The sequence below is a fragment of the Oncorhynchus kisutch genome, unplaced genomic scaffold (assembly GCF_002021735.2).
Source record: "Oncorhynchus kisutch isolate 150728-3 unplaced genomic scaffold, Okis_V2 Okis02a-Okis13b_hom, whole genome shotgun sequence".
Taxonomy (NCBI): Eukaryota; Metazoa; Chordata; class Actinopteri; order Salmoniformes; family Salmonidae; genus Oncorhynchus; species Oncorhynchus kisutch.
The window spans coordinates 2,674,596-2,695,766 of record NW_022261979.1 but is presented as its reverse complement, the minus strand read 5'-3'; the positions used below and the strand labels follow the sequence as shown (position 1 = coordinate 2,695,766).

Here is a 21,171-nt window from a genome sequence, read left to right as displayed (position 1 = left end):
CCTCGTAACAACCTGATCCTAAATCCTCGTAACAACCTGAACCTAAATCCTCGTAACAACCTGATCCTAAATCCTCGTAACAACCTGAACCTAAACCCTCGTAACAACCTGATCCTAAACCCTCATAACAACCTGATCCTAAACCCTCGTAACAACCTGAACCTAAATCCTCGTAAGAGCAAGCTAATACAGAGTAGCAGAAACAGTGGAGATTCATAAAAAAACACAGCAAGAAATAATGAGAACTACATTTTAAGAGGACTAATTTATGACTTCAGTTGAATAGCTAACTCTGCCCTCTAGTACTGCGGAATGAAAGTATGCCCTCAGAACAGCCTCAATTCGCTGGGGCATGGAATCCTACAAGGTGTTGAAAGCATTCCACAGGGATGCTGGCCCATGTTCATTTAAATGCTTCCCACAGTTGTGTCAAGTTGGCTGGAAGTCCTTTGTGTGGTGAACTATTCTTGATACACAGGGAAAACTGTTGAGTGTGAAAAACCCAGCAGCGTTGCAGTTCTTGATACAAACCGGTGTGCCTGACACCTACTACCATAACCTGTTCAAAGGCATGTAAATATTTTGTCTTGTCCATTCACCCTCTGAATGGCTCACACACAATCCATGTCTCAAGGCTGAAAAATCCTTCTTTAACCTGTCAACTCGCCTTCATCTACACTGAGTTGGAGTGGATTTAACAAGTGACATGAAAAAGAGATCATATCTTTCACTTGGTCAGTCTGTGTCATGGAAAGAGCAGGTGTTCTTAATGTTTTGTACACTCAGTGTATGTTAAGTATTATGTTTACCAATAGATGGCAGTATTGACTCAATATGTAGTTTGCTTCCCACTATCCATAGCCCTTTAATGTCTGCTTTAACCTCAAGAGGCCTCAGGTAGCTTGTGCCAGCTACATTCCTGTAATGTTATTCTAAGTTACAATGAAATACTAAAATGTACTTGGGTGTCCGGAGTCCTCAATCTAAGAAGCATCCTCAGATACGACAGTTTTCATTCATAGACATATCAGTGTTCTGCAGCAATACTATGCTAAAAATATCTCGGTCAGATTCAAATCAAATCACAACACACTTTACAGAATGAAAGAAATGAAAGAAACAGTGATTCATAAATAAAAACAGTACATCTGTTTCTGAAAATGAATATACGTTAAAGGCTGTGTTTTTCTTTTTCTTTTTATTGGTGGTGAGCTATTACGGGTAATCAGGTACGGGATTTACCATCCTGAGCCTTGTCGTTCATGTCCATTTGGTCAGAGACTGTTTTGAGCTCTTGCTGTTCAGACTTTCTATCTCTCTTCCTCCATAAACATCTGAAGAGAGCAGTGCCAGGCACAGCTAGACTGGGTATCCCTGCCAGGATAAAGATTATTACATAGATCCAGGCTGGATAGGGCTTCTCTTCCAATGTAGGGAAGTTTTCCTGTAACGGAAGATGAATGGAATAAGGCTTTTAGTATGTCCGTGTTGTCACTGTAATGTACAGCACTGTACCATATGGAGATTATGTGAATAGTGGAGCTATACATGTAAATATAGGCATATGGGAAATCTTTGTTTGTGAGTAGTATGTTAAGAGGCCTAAAAACAAATGACAGATACATTTATGTGTTGCAATTTGGATGTTTTGATTTCAACAGATTTATAGACTTGACAGGTCAAAAACCGTACCGATTCAGGATTCCAGGTTTTATATAGGAGAGTTTCGGTGACTTTAGTGATAAAGTAGAACACAAAGATGACAAGCATGATGGCGGGGCTGACAAATCTCCATGTGATCTGCCAGAAGAGGTTGGGCTTGTGGCCGATCATGAACTCAATATCATCGTTGAACCTGGCACAGAGAGAGAGAGACACAAAACGATTGTTATTATACAGTACCAGTCAAAAGTCTGGACACACCTACCCATTCAAGGGTTTTCTTTATTTTTACTACTTTCTACACTGTAGAATAATAGTGAAGACATCAAAACCATGAAATAATACATATGGAATCATGTAGTAACCAAAAAAGTGTTAAAGAAATCTAAATATATTTTATATTTTACATTCTTCAAAGTAGCCACCCTTTGCCTTGATGACAGCTTTGCACACTCTTGTAATTCTCTTAACCAGCTTCATGAGGAATGTTTTTCTAAAAGGCACAGTCACCTGACTTCAACACACTTGAGATGGTTTGGGATGAGTTGGACCGCAGGGTGAAGGAAAAGCAGCCAACAAGTGCTCAGCATATGTGGGAACTGTTGGACTGTTGGAAAAACATTCCTCATGAAGCTGGTTGAGAGAATGCCAAGAGTGTGCAAAGCTGTCATCAAGGCAAAGGGTGGCTACTTTGAAGAATGTAAAATATAAAATATATTAGGAGTGTTGAAGACTTGTTTGGTTACTACATGATTCCATATGTGTTATTTAATAGTTTTGATGTCTTCACTATTATTCTACAATGTAGAAAATAGTCAAAATAAAGAAAAACCCTTGAATGAGTAGGTGTGTCCAAACCTTTGACTGGTACAGTACATATTTTCAACACCTAGCAAGTCCAACCCAGTTTACTATGGATAGAAATTAAGCTAACCCGAGGCTAGTATTTTTCAGACCGGGCTAGTAGAAAATGTGCCAAACTGGCACACTGGCGAGTGACATTTAGGACCTGGGATAGTAGAATGTTATGTCTACTAGCCCGGCTGGCCAGCACCAAAAATACTATAAAATTCCATCCAATCACAGTTTGTTGTGGTAATTGTGTGTCTTACATCACTGGGGCTAAGCTGCCTGCCATCCAGGACCTCTACACCAGGCGGTGTCAGAGGAAGGCCCTAATTGTCAAAGACCCCAGTCATACTGTTCTCTCTACTACAACATGGCAAGTGGTACCGGAGTGCCAAGTCTAGGACAAAAAGGCTTCTCAACAGTTTTTACCCCCAAGCCATAAGACTCCTGAACAGGTAATCACATGGCTACCCGGATAATTTGCATTGTGTGCCCCTCCCCAACCCCATTCACGCTGCTGCTACTCTCTGTTTATCATATATGTATCGTCACTTTAACTATACATTCATGTACATACTACCTCAATTGGCCCGACCAAGCAGTGCTCCCGCACATTGGCTAACCGGGCTATCTGCATTGTGTCCCACCACCCGCCAACCCCTCTTTTAAGCTACTGTTACTCTCTGTTCATCATATATGTATAGTCACTTTAACCATATCTACATGTACATAAAACCTCAATCAGCCTGACTAACCGATGCCTGTATATAGCCTCACTACTGTTATAGCCTAGCTACTGTATATAGCCTCACTACTGTTATAGCCTAGCTACTGTATATAGCCTCACTACTGTTATAGCCTAGCTACTGTATATAGCCTCTACTGTATATAGCCTCACTACTGTTATAGCCTAGCTACTGTATATAGCCTCACTACTGTTATAGCCTAGCTACTGTATATAGCCTCTACTGTATATAGCCTCACTACTGTTATAGCCTAGCTACTGTATATAGCCTCACTACTGTTATAGCCTAGCTACTGTATATAGCCTCACTACTGTTATAGCCTAGCTACTGTATATAGCCTCACTACTGTTATAGCCTAGCTACTGTATATAGCCTCTACTGTATATAGCCTCACTACTGTTATAGCCTAGCTACTGTATATAGCCTCACTACTGTTATAGCCTAGCTACTGTATATAGCCTCACTACTGTTATAGCCTAGCTACTGTATATAGCCTCACTACTGTTATAGCCTAGCTACTGTATATAGCCTCTACTGTATATAGCCTAGCTACTGTATATAGCCTCTACTGTTATAGCCTAGCTACTGTATATAGCCTCTACTGTATATAGCCTCTAATGTATATAGCCTCACTACTGTTATAGCCTAGCTACTGTATATAGCCTTGCTGCTGTATATAGCCTCTACTGTATATAGCCTCACTACTGTTATAGCCTAGCTACTGTATATAGCCTCACGACTGTTATAGCCTAGCTACTGTATATAGCCTCACTACTGTTATAGCCTAGCTACTGTATATAGCCTCTACTGTATATAGCCTAGCTACTGTATATAGCCTCTACTGTTATAGCCTAGCTACTGTATATAGCCTCTACTGTTATAGCCTAGCTACTGTTATAGCCTAGCTACTGTATATAGCCTCTACTGTTATAGCCTAGCTACTGTATATAGCCTCTACTGTTATAGCCTCTACTGTTATAGCCTAGCTACTGTATATAGCCTCTACTGTATATAGCCTAGCTACTGTATATAGCCTAGCTACTGTATATAGCCTCACTACTGTTATAGCCTAGCTACTGTATATAGCCTCTCTACTGTATATAGCCTAGCTACTGTATATAGCCTCACTACTGTTATAGCCAAGCTACTGTATATAGCCTCTACTGTTATAGCCTAGCTACTGTATATAGCCTCTACTGCATATAGCCTAGCTACTGCATATAGCCTCTACTGTTATAGCCTCACTACTGTTATAGCCTAGCTACTGTATATAGCCTCTACTGTTATAGCCTAGCTACTGTATATAGCCTCTACTGTTATAGCCTCTACTGTTATAGCCTAGCTACTGTATATAGCCTCTACTGTATATAGCCTAGCTACTGTATATAGCCTAGCTACTGTATATAGCCTCACTACTGTTATAGCCTAGCTACTGTATATAGCCTCTCTACTGTATATAGCCTAGCTACTGTATATAGCCTCACTACTGTTATAGCCTAGCTACTGTATATAGCCTAGCTACTGTATGTAGCCTAGCTACTGTATATAGCCTCTACTGTTATAGCCTAGCTACTGTATATAGCCTAGCTACTGTATGTAGCCTCGCTGCTGTTATTTTTCGCTGTCTTTTTACTGTTGTTTTTATTTCTTTACTTACCTATTGTTCACAAAATACCTTTTTTGCACTATTGATTAGAGCCTGTAAGTAAGCATTTCACTGTAAGGTTCACCTGTTGTATTCGGTGCACGTGACAAATACATTTTGATTTGATTTAATGTTTCGACCTCAACCCCGCCCATCTCACAGAATGAATTTATTACTCACATATCAATACCATAGAGGTACACAACCCCAACCAACTCACAGAATTAATTTATTACTCACCTATCAATACCATAGAGGTACACAACCCCGACCATCTCACAGAATGCAATGATCAGCAGAGGAATGGACCCGCCATAGCTGTCAAAGAGGGACAGCCAGTAGTTCCCTGAGCCTTGAACAAATATCAGTCCAACAATGCAGCAGAGAACACATGTTATCCCTGTAACAGAATAAAAAACATGAGTTAAAGATATTTAATAAAAAGGTTTCAATCTCTCAACATTGGAGAAAATAGGTCTGGATTGCTCATTTCCAGAAACAGACTGGCCATGGGGCAGTTCGGGCAAATGAAAGATAGACTGGTCCATCTTTAGACCAGTGTGGGATTTTGGTCCGAAGGAAATTAATGGGCTGGTGTGTTGTCTGAGCTGATGTACGGTCCCAGTGTTTCCCAGCTCTTGTCTCACCTGTGGTGGACTCCTTGGGCCAACTCTTGGGGAAAACCCCCAGGTCCTGAAGTGGTACCAGAACTCCTTCGATATTGCCAAACATGGAGGACAGGCCGAGACAGAAGAGCATGATGAAGAACAAGACTGACCAAACAGGAGATGCAGGCATCTTAGTGATGGCCTCTGTGAACACGATAAAGGCCAGACCAGTTCCTTCAACCCCCTGCATCAGGACACATAGAGAAGGAGTGGAATTAGAGCCTGTTTTAAATAACATTGTGTTACTACCCTGTATAGGACTAGAATATTCAGTGTATAGTTCCCTTTGGGATTGCCATTGCCATATAGTCAAGCTAAAATAATATTATTGTATTGTCAGTATTTATACGATGAAATGAAAAGCTTGTGGAGCATGTATGTAAGAGACCTTAGCTTAGCTCTAAAACTAAAAATCACTTTCAAAGGAGAATCTCATTGAGCATGCTTTTTAGTCCGGGACTACGGTTAATCTGTGTCTGGGAAACCAGCCCTAAAAGTCATACCTCACTGAGGAAAGTGTTCAAGTCACAGGTCTTCAAGTTGAGTCCCTGAATGACTTCTGGATGTGTTCCATTGAGACTCTGGAGAACCTGATCATAGTTGCTTTCAGTGACGTTTCCCTCGGGGAGATCAAATGTATTCAGCAGCACCAGGATATTTCTACAGAATCATTGTGGAAAATGAGGTGACGTCATGGCCTCTTTCGTGGTAACATTACATCTAACTATGTCACATCAGCTATCATACTGTCATATCGGAGGTAGGGGGCACTGTAAGGTACATGTAGGGTTGCAAAATTCCCAGATTTGACAGAAATCGTGGTTGGAGGATTCCCAGATGTCCTGCTTATCCCATCCTGATTCCACGACTCTTCCAACTGGGATTTCTGAAAAACCTGGGAATTTTGGGAAAGGTGACGAATTTTGGCAACTGTACTCATATCATATCGGATGCAGTGAGTACTGTAGTAGGAACATGTCATCTACAGAGACGGGTAGATTCCTACCCGCCAAGACAGTTGTCAAATCTCTCTGTGGCTCTGAAGCCAATGATGGTGTAGATGACTGTTGCAGCGTAGACGGAGGTGAAGCCATTGACGGCAGAGATGATCACTGCATCCTGTTCACAGTTGTTACTGGGGATCAATAACAACAACGTCCTGCTCAAATCAAATCAAATTTATTGGTCACATGCACATGGTTAGCAGATGTTAATGCGAGTGTAGCGAAATGCTTGTGCTTCTAGTTCCGACCGTGCAGTAATAGCTAACAAGTAATCTAACAATTTCACAACAACTACCTTATATACTGTACACAAGTGTAAAGGAATGAATAAGAATGTGTACTGTCATGACGTTGCCCTGTTGGTGAGGTTTATGACCCCCATAAATACCTTCCCCCCTTTCCTCTCTCTACTCTACAGATGTGACTGTTGGAAAGCCCTTTGTTAACATAGAGAGAGTCTAGTAACATCAAAAGGGTGGGGAACAGAACCATATTTCGGTTATCCAACCAGCTGAAAATATGCATTGGTACTTAAAGAATATGATGTCAGATCAGTTGTCATCTGAGACATTGTTACTGATGACAGGATGACATAAACTGTATCTTGGAAAGTCTACACATCCTAGTTATCATGAGAAAATGAGAGAATGGTTGTTATAAAGTAACAATTCTGCTCACTCAGTGCCCAAGAGAACAGACGTTGGTTGTAAACTATGAAACACAACCTTCTCTCCCACCACTACATAAGGCCCTTTACGAAAATGTAACGTTGTTGTTCCCAAGGATGTGAGGACTGCTGTCCATACGTTAAAAGGGCTAATATCAACTACAGAACTAAGCCAACCTCAGTGTGAGCTCTGGTTGCAAACGGTTGAACGACAATAAACTAATGAAATTAGCATCGTGTTCCCGGTGACGTGAGGACTGCTGTCCATACCTTAAAAAGTGTGAATTTCAACGTGGAGGTGACGATCGACACGCCAGAAGGATGAATTTCAACTATACCAGCCAGAATATAGCATGAGCGTATAGTATGGCAACCTGGTATGAACTTTGAACTCTTATTTATTAAAGAAGTGATAGTGACCCAAACCTTTTGTTCCTCAGTCTTCCCCCGCTTTCGTTCAAACCCAACCCCCTTTCTTTGTGTAACCAGCCGTCATATCGGTTCCGTCCACCAGGGACATTTTCTTGCATGACATAATTAGTAATCAATGTATGATCCATCCTGTGTATATGTAATTCTGTGTGATTATTTAGGTATTTAGTAAATAATTAATTAAATCAAATGTTGTATTGCTGATTCAACTTGTTAGCCAGGGTTCGTGAAGATAACCAAGAATTTACGATGTTCAGATGAGACTGAATAAGATGACGATTAATGATGGACTGCTATTGAGGTAAAAGATTACCAGGTCTTTAAGAGTTTATTCAGAAGATAACAGCTCTCTTAACATTATTTCGTGGTGCCCCGACTTTCTAGTTAATTACATTTACACGATTAGTTTAATCAGGTAATATTAGTTAAATAGAAATGATTTGATAAAATAGCATGTCATATCACTTAATCCGGCATAGCAAAGACACGACAGTACATATAAATATATGGATGAGCGATGGCTGTGCGGCATTGCCAAGATGCAGTAGATGGTATAGAGTACAGTATATACATATGAGATGAGTAATGTAGGCTCTGTAAACATTATATAAAGTGGCATTGTTTAAAGTGGCTTGTGATACATTTATTACATCAATTTCCCACTATTAAAGTGGCTAGAGATTTGAGTCAGCATGTTGGCAGCAGCCACTCAATGTTAGTGGTGGCTGTTTAACAGTCTGATGGCCTTGAGATAGAAGCGGTTTTTCAGTCTCTCGGTCCCTGCTTTGATGCACCTGTGAACAGGCAGTGGCTCGGGTGGTTGTTGTCCTTGATGATCTTTTTGGCCTTCCTGTGACATCGGGTGGTGTAGATGTCTGGAGGGCAGGTAGTTTGCCCCCGGTGATGTGTTGTGCAGACCTCACTACCCTCTGGAGAGCCTTACGGTTATGGGCGGAGCGGTTGACGTACCATGCGGTGATACAGTCCGACCCGATGCTCTCGATTGTGCATCTGTAAAAGTTTGTGAGTGTTTTCGATGACAAGCCAAATTTCTGTGTGAAACGCTGTCTGTGAAACGCTGTCTGTGTGGGTGGACCATTTCAGTTTGTCCGTGATGTGTACGCCGAGGAACTTAAAACTTTCCACCTTCTCCACTATTGTCCCGTTGATGTGGATAGGGGGTGCTCCTCTGCTGTTTCCTGAAGTCCACGATCATCTCCTTTGTTTTGTTGACTTTGAGTGTGAGGTTATTTTCCTGACACCACACTCCGAGGGCTCTCACCTTCTCCCTGTAGGTCTTCTCGTCGTTGTTGGTAATCAAGCCTACCACTGTAGTGTCGTCTGCAAACTTGATGATTGGGTTGGAGGCGTGCATGGCCACGCAGTCGTGGGTGAACAGGGAGTACATGAGAGGGCTGAGAACGCACCCTTGTGGGGCCTGTGTTGAGGATCAGTGGGATGGAGATGTTGTTTCCTACCCTCACCACCTGGGGGCGTCACGTCAGAAAGTCCAGGACCCAGTTGCACAGGGCGGGATCGAGATCCAGTTGCTGAGACTGAGCATGTCCTAATATGGACACCATAACGCTCTATTTTAGCACAGTTGTCGGGCTTTATAACACATTTCAAAAGTGTCCCAATACAACATAGTAAACCACTTTTTTTTCTAAAATATATATGGTTGATTGTGACTTACTGCACAGAGTTGTAGCTGGAAAAAGAGATGAGTCCACCAAATGCTATGGAGAAGGAATAGAACACCTGGGCCCCTGCATCCAGCCAGGTAGTTGGGTTGGTCAGCTCTGTCAACTGGGACAACAACACAATGTTTTGTTACATGAATCAGATTTACCTGATTTATATATGACCTATTTATCTGATGTCAGTTCAGGGATTTTACATTTCTTTTAGCGTGAGTTTTTTTGTGAAGTGTAACAGTGTCCCAAATGGCATCCTATTCCCTATATAGTGCACTACTTTTAACCAGGGCCCATATGTCTGTAGTCAAAAGTAGTAGACTATATAGGGAATAGGTTGCCATTTGGACCACAACACTTGACTTACGTTCGGGGTGAAGAGAAACACAACTCCACTCAAAGAGCCTTTCAAAGTCAGACCTCTGATCAGGAAAATGCTCAACACTACGTAGGGTAGCGTTGAGGTGACATACACAGCCTATGAGGAGAGGGGAGACAGGGATTTTACTATACCTTTATTTGTATTCGCAATCACTGAGACATCATAACATAAAACTACCTTTATGCTATTTTATTTGTCCATTTTCCAATGTTCATCCATTGTTATTAGTCATAAGTGGATATAAATGTGAACGTTAACATGTAGTCCTCATCTCAGATAGATTGAGCTGCTCTACCTTCCCAGTGGTCTCGATGCCTCGGATGATGCAGATATAGAGCACGGCCCAGGCACTGACCAGACACAGCACCATCCACCACTGCAGACCCCCGTTCTCACCAATGTCTGGGGTGGAGTTCAGGGTCTCTCTGTACCAGAAGTAGTCCACTGGGGAGCTCTGCTCACACTCTGACACCAGGCCTGAGACATTTAGGTAAAGAATTTACGAATAATACATTATTATAATTAGACATACATGACTTGATGATTCATACATAGTGCAATACTTTTGACCCGGGCCAATAGAGCTTTGGTCAAAAGTATTGCACTGTAGGGAATAGGGTCGCATTTAGGATGCAGACCATGTTCAGCCATAGTACATGTACAGTATCTCCAGATCCCATAATAAATGTACTTCTTCCTTGTAATATAGCTGTCATCCTGAGTGTGAAGCATGTTTATCAGGGTTGAGGTCAAATCCATTTCAATTCAGTTAATTCATTCAGAAAGTAAACTAACATTTTTATCCTTTCTCCTCTATGAAATATCTGTTGGCTTTCTGAATTTGCTGAATTTGAAATGGAATTGACCCCTGACACCCATAATGTCTCAAATACTATACAGTACATCTGCGACTCTCTGTTGTCATCTATGCATAGACACTTTAATAAGTCTACCTACATGTACATACTACCTCGACTAACTGGTGCCCACGCACATTGACTCTGTATCGGTACCCCCTTGTATATAGTCTCACTATTGTTATTTTACTGCTGTTCTTTAATTACTTGTCACTTTTATCTCTTATTCTTATACATATATTTTTTGAACTGCATGGTTGGTTAGGGCCTGTAAGTCAGCCTTTCACTGTAAGGTCTACACCTGTTCTATTCGGAACATGTGAATAATAACATTTGTTGGTTAGGGCCTGTAAGTCAGCCTTTCACTGTAAGGTCTACACCTGTTCTATTCGGAACATGTGAATAATAACATTTGTTGGTTAGGGCCTGTAAGTCAGCCTTTCACTGTAAGGTCTACACCTGTTCTATTCGGAACATGTGAATAATAACATTTGTTGGTTAGGGCCTGTAAGTCAGCCTTTCACTGTAAGGTCTACACCTGTTCTATTCGGAACATGTGAATAATAACATTTGTTGGTTAGGGCCTGTAAGTCAGCCTTTCACTGTAAGGTCTACACCTGTTCTATTCGGAACATGTGAATAATAACATTTGTTGGTTAGGGCCTGTAAGTCAGCCTTTCACTGTAAGGTCTACACCTGTTCTATTCGGAACATGTGAATAATAACATTTGATTTAATTTGATATCTCATTTTTACCAATCTTGCATGGAGACGGTGTCTGTACTGAACTCTTACCTGTTAGATTGTAATTGAGGGGACATTGGCTCCAAGGCAGCGTCTCTTGGAAGGAGTTAAATAAGTACCACATCACCCAGGCCATGATGGTGTTGTAGTACAGGCTGATCATCAAAGAAACAAACATGGACGCTATGCCTGGTAAGAACACAGAGCAGTGAGTACATGATGACTCAAGGTTTATTGAAGCATCACGTGTAGCTCTGGTCCCAGGGCGTTTACCTGCTGCTTACATGCAGCAAACTGCACATTATGTGTTTGCCCTGGACCAGAGATAGGGAAAGTGTTGCTTACCAACTCCAGCTAAGTAGGGATGAATTGTTGACCACACGCCTAAACTGCCTTTCCTTAGACGTTGACCAATAGCAAACTCCAGATGGAGCAGGGGAACACCTTCTAGAACCAGTAGGATCAGGAAAGGAATCATGAATGCACCTGAGAACAAAGAGGGCACAATCAAAGCTCTTAAATCATTGGTAAATATCCATGACTCTTACTGACATCTCATGACATACAGACACCTGCAGATGTAATGGAGCGTATATTACAAGTCTTCTGTATCATATATAGGGGTGGCAGGTAGCCTGGTGGTTCGAGCGTTGGGCCATTAACCGAAAGGTTGCTGGATCGAATCCCCAAGCTGATAAGGTAAGAATCTGTCGTTCTGCCCCTGAACAAGGCAGTTAACCCACTGTTCCCTTGATAGGCTAAGAATTAGTTCTTAACTGACTTGCCTAGTTAAATAAAGGTTCAAATTTAAATATGAAACACCTGTACTTGGGTTTGGATAAAAACACAGGGCTCATCGATACACATACCTGTCTATCTAAACATACTGCCAAAAAAAGGATAGAGAGAAACAGATGGAGAGAAACAATAAAACCACTTGTGAATCCCATAACACTGATGTCCTTTTACAGAGACAAGTCAATGCACCTGTTGCAGGCAGGAATGGCTGAAGTAAAGGATTTACTGTGGCACAGGATAGTGATGGTGTTGGTGGTTCAATGTGCAGGTGATTATCCCTCAGTTCACAACAAACACTTCTCAAGGCTTTCCTGTCCATCAGCAATCTTCAGTAGATAACAGTCTTTATCTGCCTTAACAGTCCTTATCTGTCATTCGCTAGTAGTCATACGGTTTCCATAGAACGTGATGGGATGTTACCGTAAGTCGATTTAGGCACTCTCTCTGTATTTAGATAAGATAAGAGCGGAGGTGTTTCATTCCAATTATCACACTGGGTGGATGTTACTGGGCTAAAGCACCCTATCTACCCTGGGTCGGCACAAGAGAGCCCATGTTGTAGTTACATCCCTCATTAGTGTATAACCGTTAGAAATAGTCTTCTCGATGTTTGCCAACAATACAGTAGATGGATATACAGTGTCTTCAGAAAGTATTCACACCCCTTGACTTTCTCCACATTTTGTTGTGTTACAGCCTGAATTTAAGAGGGATTCAATTGAGATGTTGTGTCCCTGGCCTACACACAATACCTCATAATGTCAAAGTGGATTTATGTTTTGTGAAATTCTTACAAATGAATTCAAGCCCTTTGTTATGGCAAGCCTAAATAAGTTCAGCAGTAAAAATGTGCTTAACAAGTCACAATAAGTTGTATGGACTCTACAATAATAGTGTTTAACAGGATTTTTTAATGACTACCTCATCTCTGTACCCCACACATATGTAAGGTTCCTCAGTCGAGCAGTGAATTTCAAAAACAGATTCAACTACATAGACCAGCGACTTTTTACAATATCTTGCAAAGAAGGGCAACTATTTGTAGAAGGATACAAAAAAAAGCAGACATTGAATATCCCTTTGAGCATGGTGAAGTTATTAATTGTACTTTGGATGGTGTATCAGTACACCCAGTCACTACAAAGATGTAGGTGTCCTCCCTAACTCAGTTGCCGGAGAGGAAGGAAACCGTTCAGGGATTTTACCATGAGGGCAATGGACTTTAACCCTCCTGCTGTGTTCCGGACGAATTTGACCAATTTACAAGGTTTCTCTCTGAAAATGTAGTTCATTTAATCTGATTGTCATGAGGTTCCATGACTTTGTCCACGCAGGGCATCTGAACACACAAAATACATTTAGATGATTTTCTTTACATTTTGGGTGTTTTATTGAACTTTTGTACACCTGTGGTGTTCCCAGTAAAATAAAATGACCGGTCATTAGAAATGAATGGGTGAGACTACAATTAGTGTAGAAAATTAAGTTCAGGCACATGCCCATTCATCAGATGGACACACTTCCTCTCTCAGACCCCCACATGCACGTGAGCACACACACACACACACACCTCACTCCCCTTCTTGGCTTCCATGGCAACCCCCACAGGAACCTTTCCCCAATATAATCTTTCCCCCGAGGGAACCACACCTGTTGGCATTGTCACAAACAATTGCAACATTGTTTTAATAATATATATAACTTTTCTCGCAGCTCTGGTATATAAAGCTTTTTTGAGGCCTTGCTCACAATTCATTCTGTGGCAGCACAATGACCAAACGATATACTGTATGTGAGTCTCTAGATCATATCTTTGATCATGACACTGGTGAGGAGGATAGAGTCCTTGTTAAACTTTGACACAAAGTAGTCTGTGATAAATAGCTCAATATGTTTTATCTGAGTATTTGTTATAGTCAAAATAATCCATACATTATGCTTATTCTACCCATAAACGAGTTGTATGAGCCCAGGGCAATGAGGCCTACAGACCACAAAAAGCAAATGGAAGTTCAAAACTTGTAATGTTCACAAGAACTTAAGTTTATAAAAAGATCTAACACAACATTAGGTGATAATATATGCATTATTATGGATTTATAATCATCTATAATGGGGTGGTCATTTTGGACAGGGAACACAGAATGAATTAACATGAAACGAACTCAACAGGAGGGTCATTAAAACAGTTACAGAGTTTAATGGCTGTGATGGGAGAACATTGAGGATGGATCAACAACATTATAGTCATTACACAATGCAAAACTAATTTACAGAGAGAAAATAACTCAAATATTGTATAGAACAAAAATATTCCAAAACATGCATCCTGTATGAAATAAGGCACTAAAGTAATAATGCAAACAATTTGAATTAACTTTATGTCCTGAATACAAAGTGTTATGTTTGGGGCAAATCCAACATCCCTGAACACCACTCTTCATTTTTTTCAAGCACGGTGGTGGCTGCATCATGGTATGGGTATGCTTGTCATCGACTGGGGAGATTTATAGGATAAAACGAAACCTAAAAGAACTAAGCACAGGAAAAATCCTAGAGGAAAACCTGGTTCAGTTTGCTTTCCAACAGACACTGGGAGACGTTCACCTTTCAGCAGGACAATAACCTTAAACACAAGGCCAAATATACACTGGAGTTGCTTACCAAGACGACATTCAATGTTCCTGAGTGGCTAGTTACAGATTTTACTTTAATATTGTTCAATCCAGGTGTGCAAAGCTTTAAAAGATTTACCCAGAAAGACTCACAGCTGTAATTGCTGCCATGTGTGATTCTAACATGTATTGACTCAGGGGTGTGAATACTTATGTAAATTGTAAATTTCAACACATTTGCAAACATTTGAATTCAGTTGAATTCAGGCTGTAACACAACAAAATGTGGAATAAGTCAAGGGGTATGAATACTTTCTGAAGGCACTGTAGCATCATGTGTTTGGCGACATGGGCAAAGTGCAAATGAATAACTCTGTTGTATTAACTGACAATCAGTTAGATATTTTTCCTGGGATCTATCTATAGACTCCAGGCATGTCCTCTCCATCAGTCATTGACAAGTCATTATGACTGGAGGTGTGATGTAAATCAAGCTTTAACACCTATACAAGGCCTGTCAGCATAAGTAGTAGTAATAGATTACTACATCAGCTAATAAAATGCAGTGTTTGTGGTGCTGGAGCCTCCATAGAGACAGATCACCATGGAGCCTCCATAGAGACAGATCACCATGGAGCCTCCATAGAGACAGATCACCATGGAGCCTCCATAGAGACAGATCACCATGAAGCTTCCATAGAGGCAGATCACCACGGAGCCTCCATAGAGACAGATCACCATGGAGACTCCATAGAGACAGATCACCATGGAGCCTCCATAGAGACAGATCACCACTGAGCCTCCATAGAGACAGATCACCATGGAGCCTCCATAGAGACAGATCACCATGAAGCTTCCATAGAGTTAGATCACCACGGAGCCTCCATAGAGACAGATCACCATGGAGCCTCCATAGAGACAGATCACCATGGAGCCTCCATAGAGACATATCACCATGGAGCCTCCGTAGAGACAGATCACCATGAAGCTTCCATAGAGGCAGATCACCACGGAGCCTCCATAGAGACAGATCACCATGGAGCCTCCATAGAGACAGATCACCATGGAGCCTCCATAGAGACAGATCACCATGGAGCCTCCATAGAGACAGATCACCATGAAGCTTCCATAGAGGCAGATCACCACGGAGCCTCCATAGAGACAGATCACCATGGAGCCTCCATAGAGGCAGATCACCATGGAGCCTCCATAGAGACAGATCACCATGGAGCCTCCATAGAGACAGATCACCATGAAGCTTCCATAGAGGCAGATCACCACGGAGCCTCCATAGAGACAGATCACCATGGAGCCTCCATAGAGACAGATCACCATGGAGCCTCCATAGAGACAGATCACCACGGAGCCTCCATAGAGACAGATCACCATGGAGCCTCCATAGAGACAGAACACCATGGTTAGACTACACATAAACTAGTGACATAAACAGCAAACATGTTTTTCACTGTTCTCATTAGTTCTGTGTTTTTATTGTATTGTAAGTACACTTTATGTACCTGATAACAGTGGAACAATGTGTGCAATGTGTAATTAGAATATGTGTTAAACTGCACCTACAATAATAAGAACACTGTAAAGTAAAGCAAAATCAGTATTTTCCCACGGACACCAAATACAGATTGTACATCAAGCAAATCAGAGAAGAACATGAGCTTTCCCTATACAAGTGATCCCATCCAACCACACCACAGCACAACCCATTCAACACATAAAACCCATCCACCCCTTCCAACACCATCCAACCAAACCAAACCACACCACACCCCATCCAATCCCACCCCATCCAACCACACCACACCACAGCCCATCCAAAGCTTTAAAAGACTTACCCAGAAAGACTCACAGCTGTAATTGCAGCCAAAGGTGATTCTAACATGTATTGACTCAGGGGTGTGAATACTTACATAAATTGTATATTTCAACACATTTGCAAACATTTCTAAAAACATCTTTTCACACCCCATCCTACCCCATCCAACCACACTACACCCCATCCAACCACACCACACTACACCAAACCCCATCCAACCACACTACACCCCATCCAACCACACTACACCCCATCCAACCACACCAAACCCCATCCAACCACACCAGACCACACCCCAACTAACCACACTACACTACACCACATCTAACCCCATCCAACCACACCACAAACCATCCAACCACACTACACCACAGCACACCCCATAAAACCTCATTCAACCACACCACAGCCCGTCCAACCCCACCACAGCACAACAACACCTACCTCCCCCATGACTCTGGCACAGGTAAGGGAATCTCCATACGTTCCCCAGCCCCACACAGAACCCCACGCAGGTGAGCATGTATTGGGTCTTGTTATCCCATTTGGGCCTGTCTCCACTCCCAGCCTCTTCTGTCTCCAGCTTGTCCAGCTCCTCATGGGACAGGATCCTGTCTTCCAGGCCTGGATTGGGCAGCTGTAGTCTCATGGTTCCTCGGGTGAAGATGGCCAGGTTCAGCAGTGTGACAGGGGAGAGCTAGTCTCTAGGTAACCGGTAGCTGGTACACTAGCTGAGGTGTGGAAAAACTGGTTGCCAATTTTGCAAAACAGCCTTTCAGCTGAACTTGTTTAGTAGATGATTGCTTTACCAAGCTGAAGAGTGACACGTGAAGTTATCTTGTCAAGTGTGACTCCACCAAAACAACACATTCATCAATAAGTGCTATATTATCTGAGAGGGAGGTGTCAGGGATGAGTCATCCTGTATCTCATATCCTACTGTATATCCACTCTTTCTGATAATGAGGAGTATGACACCCGAGGGTCAAATAGTGATGTTTAACCTCTAGGCTATATGGTTCAACATGCAATGTCAGAGAGGTTATAAAACAAGCTCAGTAAAACGTATGGCCAGGTAAATGGTTTATGATTAAAGATCAGTAATCGTGTTGAGGCCCAGTGTTTCTTTGATCATGTCTGATGGTCAGGATAAAACCCTGGCCTTAATCATGTTCCTTGCGTCTCTCATCTATAGAAAGTCAGTATTTTGATGGCTCAGCAGAAAGGGAAAGGGGGATACCTAGTCAGTTGTTCAACTGAATGCATTCAACTGAAATGTGTCTTCTGCATTTAACCCAACCTCTCTGAATCAGAGAGGTGCAGGGGGCTGCCTTAATCCACATCCACGTCATCAGCACCTGGGGAACAGTGGGTTAACTCCCTTGCTCAGGGGCATTAATCCACATCCACATCATCAGCACTTGGGGAACAGTGGGTTAACTGCCTTGCTCAGGGGCAGAAGGGCATTTTTTTTGAACCTTTTTACCTTTTTACCTTGTCAGCTCGGGGATTCGAACACAAACTGTTGTATTCGGGCATGTGACAAATATAATTTGATTTGATTTTGATTTGAACATGGCAACACAAAACCAGAACAAATCATATCATCGTTATTAATATAATTATAGCTATAGGTAACATATAATCATTTCCTTTATCCAATCAATTCATACAACAACAATCTTCCAAAGTTTCAGTATCTGTCGTCAGTAAGCTACTGTACTGTCCCCACAGGCTACAGGCAACAAAGAATTGTATTTCAAGCCTCTCTTCACACGGCCACAGGAGGTCACCAACACGCATATAATGGGAAGGTCCCGTCCTGCATCGCCCTGACAGCGCTGTCTGCTGCTACTGGCCGAGTTTGCGCTGGAGGAGGGAGTCCCTATCCCACTAACGTTACCGTCAGACGCCAAGTCTAGCAGTACCGTCTTCAGCGCAGTCTGCTGCTACTGGCCGAGTTTGCACTGGAGGAGGGAGTCCCTATCCCACTAACGTTACCGTCAGACGCCAAGTCTAGCAGTACCGTCTTCAGCGCAGTCTGCTGCTACTGGCCGAGTTTGCACTGGAGGAGGGAGTCCCTATCCCACTAACGTTACCGTCAGACGCCAAGTCTAGCAGTACCGTCTTCAGCGCAGTCTGCTTCAGCACCTTGCCTGCCTGGCTGCCTGCAATGCCCTTGGATACTGCCGTCCCTCTCATCGCTACACAATTTACATTATTCTGAACGAGAGTATAATAGCTGGAAAAGTCTTCAGGACAGGGCGAAGGATACTGGATTTATATTACCGTGTGACGGCGTTCAGTGTCTTTATTTATGTGAGCCTGTATGGGGCGAATGGAGAGGAGGGTGCATCGATAATTGAGAGAGCAGAGCAGGACTTGCTGCCTGCTGCAGAAAACCTGACGGCTCGGTGGATTTGGATTTGTTGTTGGGACCAGCAGTCGGGCGCGGGTTTGCGCGTCATATCAAAGGATTTCTCCAGACGGAGCGCTTCTACTTTTTTAAACCTGAGTTCTAAAAAAACATATTGCATGGAGACAACATCATGGCTACGTTTGTATGCAGGGTACAGTTCTTAGATGATACTGATCCATTCAACAGCACCAATTTTCCTGAGCCGACCAGACCGCCTCAGTACACTTTCAGGGAAGATATCCCCCTTATCAATCAGATTGCTGGAGTCCACAGGCTTCTCAAAGCCCCACACAAGGTATGTCAAGTGTTGTATGTCTTTATTAGTTCTGGCAACTGAATTTTGTTGTATGCTTTGCAATTTTTCTATCCATAGCAATTGGAGAATGTAGCCAATTTGGGTTGTTTTGTCATATCAATATTGACGTCCTAGAACAGTGATGTCAATGGTAATGACATAATAATGCAATTGTAACTGTTGCAAACTCATATCCCTAACTCAAAATGGTTAGTCAACATAGTTATTTTACTGTGTTCACTTTCACGTTTTAGGCTGCGGCACCACTGAGTCGCCAGTATGACAAAAGTTAATGACTAGAATATTTTTTTCTGAAATGGAGGACATATTGATCTATTTCAGGACCAAATGTAACCAATCATAACCAATCAAGAGTCCAGTCAACTGTTAACAGGTTTCAGGATGGGTACTGTACTGTACATCAGTGATTTGGGTCAGCCTACACAGGATATCCATGGCTATGACTCCCCACGATAGCAATGACTGCATGTAATCCACAGCTCAGTGGCATTAATACTTTCCTCTAATCAGTATGGAGAAACCATTAATGGGTGTAAAGTAAACATCCTCTTGATTGATGCTACCGGCCTGGGAGAATGAGACATCATTGGTTTGACAGTCAATTCAAACCATTTCCAAAATGTAAACAACCTATGAATACTGTGCCAGAGGACTAGTTTAAGGGGCGGTGTTCGTGTGGTATTCACTGGAGTCTAGTGGAACGCTGCATGCATGGACAGCTGATGAGGACCATGCTGGAATGTATGGACAGACCTAGGCCTTGTCCCAAAGAGCATCCTTTTCCCTATATAGAGCACTTCTTTTGACAACGGCCCATAGGGTATTCAGCATTCCATAACTCAGAGGAACTAGGTCAAAAGAAGTGTACTACATACCTAGGGGATTGGCTTCCATTTGGGACACAGTCTATAGATTGGACGGGTGTGAACTAGACTGCCATGCCATGGCCTTGGTCAGAGGGACAAGCAGCTGTGACCGTTCAATGGTTTTCTCCCTAGGCAGATGGGTTGCCTTGCCTAGCCCACATGAACCATGTTCCTGCTGCCCTAGTCTGGCATGTCTGAGACTAGTTAATTGGTGACCACAACAGTAAACCTCTGTTTAGCTGACCTGATCTCTTCACCACAACTAGGGTTGCAAAGCTACCAGTAATTAACCAGCGTTATCGGAGCCTTCTGTGAATGTAATTAACAGAGCATCTATGGCAATCTAATGTAAACTTTGTCATTTATACTAGAATAACTTAACAAAATATATATGAATATATATATATAGTATTCATGTTTATATCTGTGTCCATATTGTCCATGAGTTTCTAGTAAATAGACCATATGGTTTAAATAAAAATGGTCTAATTCATTTTTAAAAAGCATCTAATCAAGAATGGCATTATTTTCAATTAACTCTGCAACTCTTCCAACCAATGACTTTTTTCACACCTGCCACCAGTTTAACGCCAAAACATTTACAACAAATACATGTTGACGACATAGTAAAATAAATACAAGTGTGTAAAAACAAAAGAGGATATTTCATGCTGAAACCCTCATATTAAACACCAATGATATTCACTAAGTTGATGGTTTATTTTTAGGAGAATGTTTTACAGCTTTGTCATTCTGATGTAGAGGACCAGAGATTATTAGACACCTGAGATAACCTGAAGTACCCACAAGGGCCACTAGATGTAGAGGACCAGAGATTATTAGACACCTGAGATAACCTGAAGTACCCACAAGGGTCACTAGATGTAGAGGACCAGAGATTATTAGACACCTGAGATAACCTGAAGTACCCACAAGGGCCACTAGATGTAGAGGACCAGAGATTATTAGACAC

At 42.0% G+C, this 21,171-nt stretch overlaps 2 protein-coding genes across 3 annotated transcripts in view; one reads left to right on the top strand and one right to left on the bottom strand.

The window, feature by feature from the left end:
* Positions 1-837: 837 nt before the first annotated feature.
* slc6a19b (solute carrier family 6 member 19b) lies at positions 838-17,397 on the bottom strand. 2 transcript variants are annotated; one of them, XM_031812175.1, is made up of 12 exons: positions 17,042-17,397; positions 11,699-11,839; positions 11,405-11,542; positions 10,048-10,229; positions 9,738-9,848; positions 9,370-9,482; positions 6,577-6,729; positions 6,074-6,230; positions 5,550-5,754; positions 5,143-5,302; positions 1,693-1,855; positions 838-1,444 (listed from the first exon to the last, which is right to left on the bottom strand). In XM_031812175.1, exons 1-12 carry the CDS (start codon positions 17,244-17,246, stop codon positions 1,226-1,228), a joined length of 1,947 nt encoding a protein of 648 aa, XP_031668035.1. In that variant the 5' UTR covers positions 17,247-17,397; the 3' UTR covers positions 838-1,225. The 2 variants fall into 2 exon arrangements, with proteins under 2 accessions (XP_031668035.1, XP_031668036.1); XM_031812176.1 differs by having other exon boundaries at positions 6,577-6,705; positions 17,042-17,394.
* Positions 17,398-18,437: 1,040 nt separating this feature from the next.
* fhod3b (formin homology 2 domain containing 3b) overlaps positions 18,438-21,171 on the top strand; it is a 256,541-nt gene continuing 253,807 nt past the window's right edge. Inside the window, exon 1 of the mRNA XM_031811805.1 lies at positions 18,438-19,311. Coding sequence (XP_031667665.1) covers positions 19,147-19,311 — 165 coding nt within the window. The 5' untranslated portion in view covers positions 18,438-19,146. The remainder of the gene's footprint in view (positions 19,312-21,171) is intronic.

What these genes read in the sequence shown, in the direction of transcription:
- slc6a19b (XM_031812175.1), bottom strand. Translation starts at nt 17,246, where the DNA reads ATGAGACTACAGCTGCCCAATCCAGGCCTGGAAGACAGGATCCTGTCC. An exon ending in GTGCCAGAGTCATGGGGGAG is followed by an intron (nt 11,840 to 17,041) that starts GTAGGTGTTGTT and finishes CTTTGTTCTCAG; the next exon opens with GTGCATTCATGATTCCTTTC. An exon ending in TCCCTACTTAGCTGGAGTTG is followed by an intron (nt 11,543 to 11,698) that starts GTAAGCAACACT and finishes TGTTCTTACCAG; the next exon opens with GCATAGCGTCCATGTTTGTT.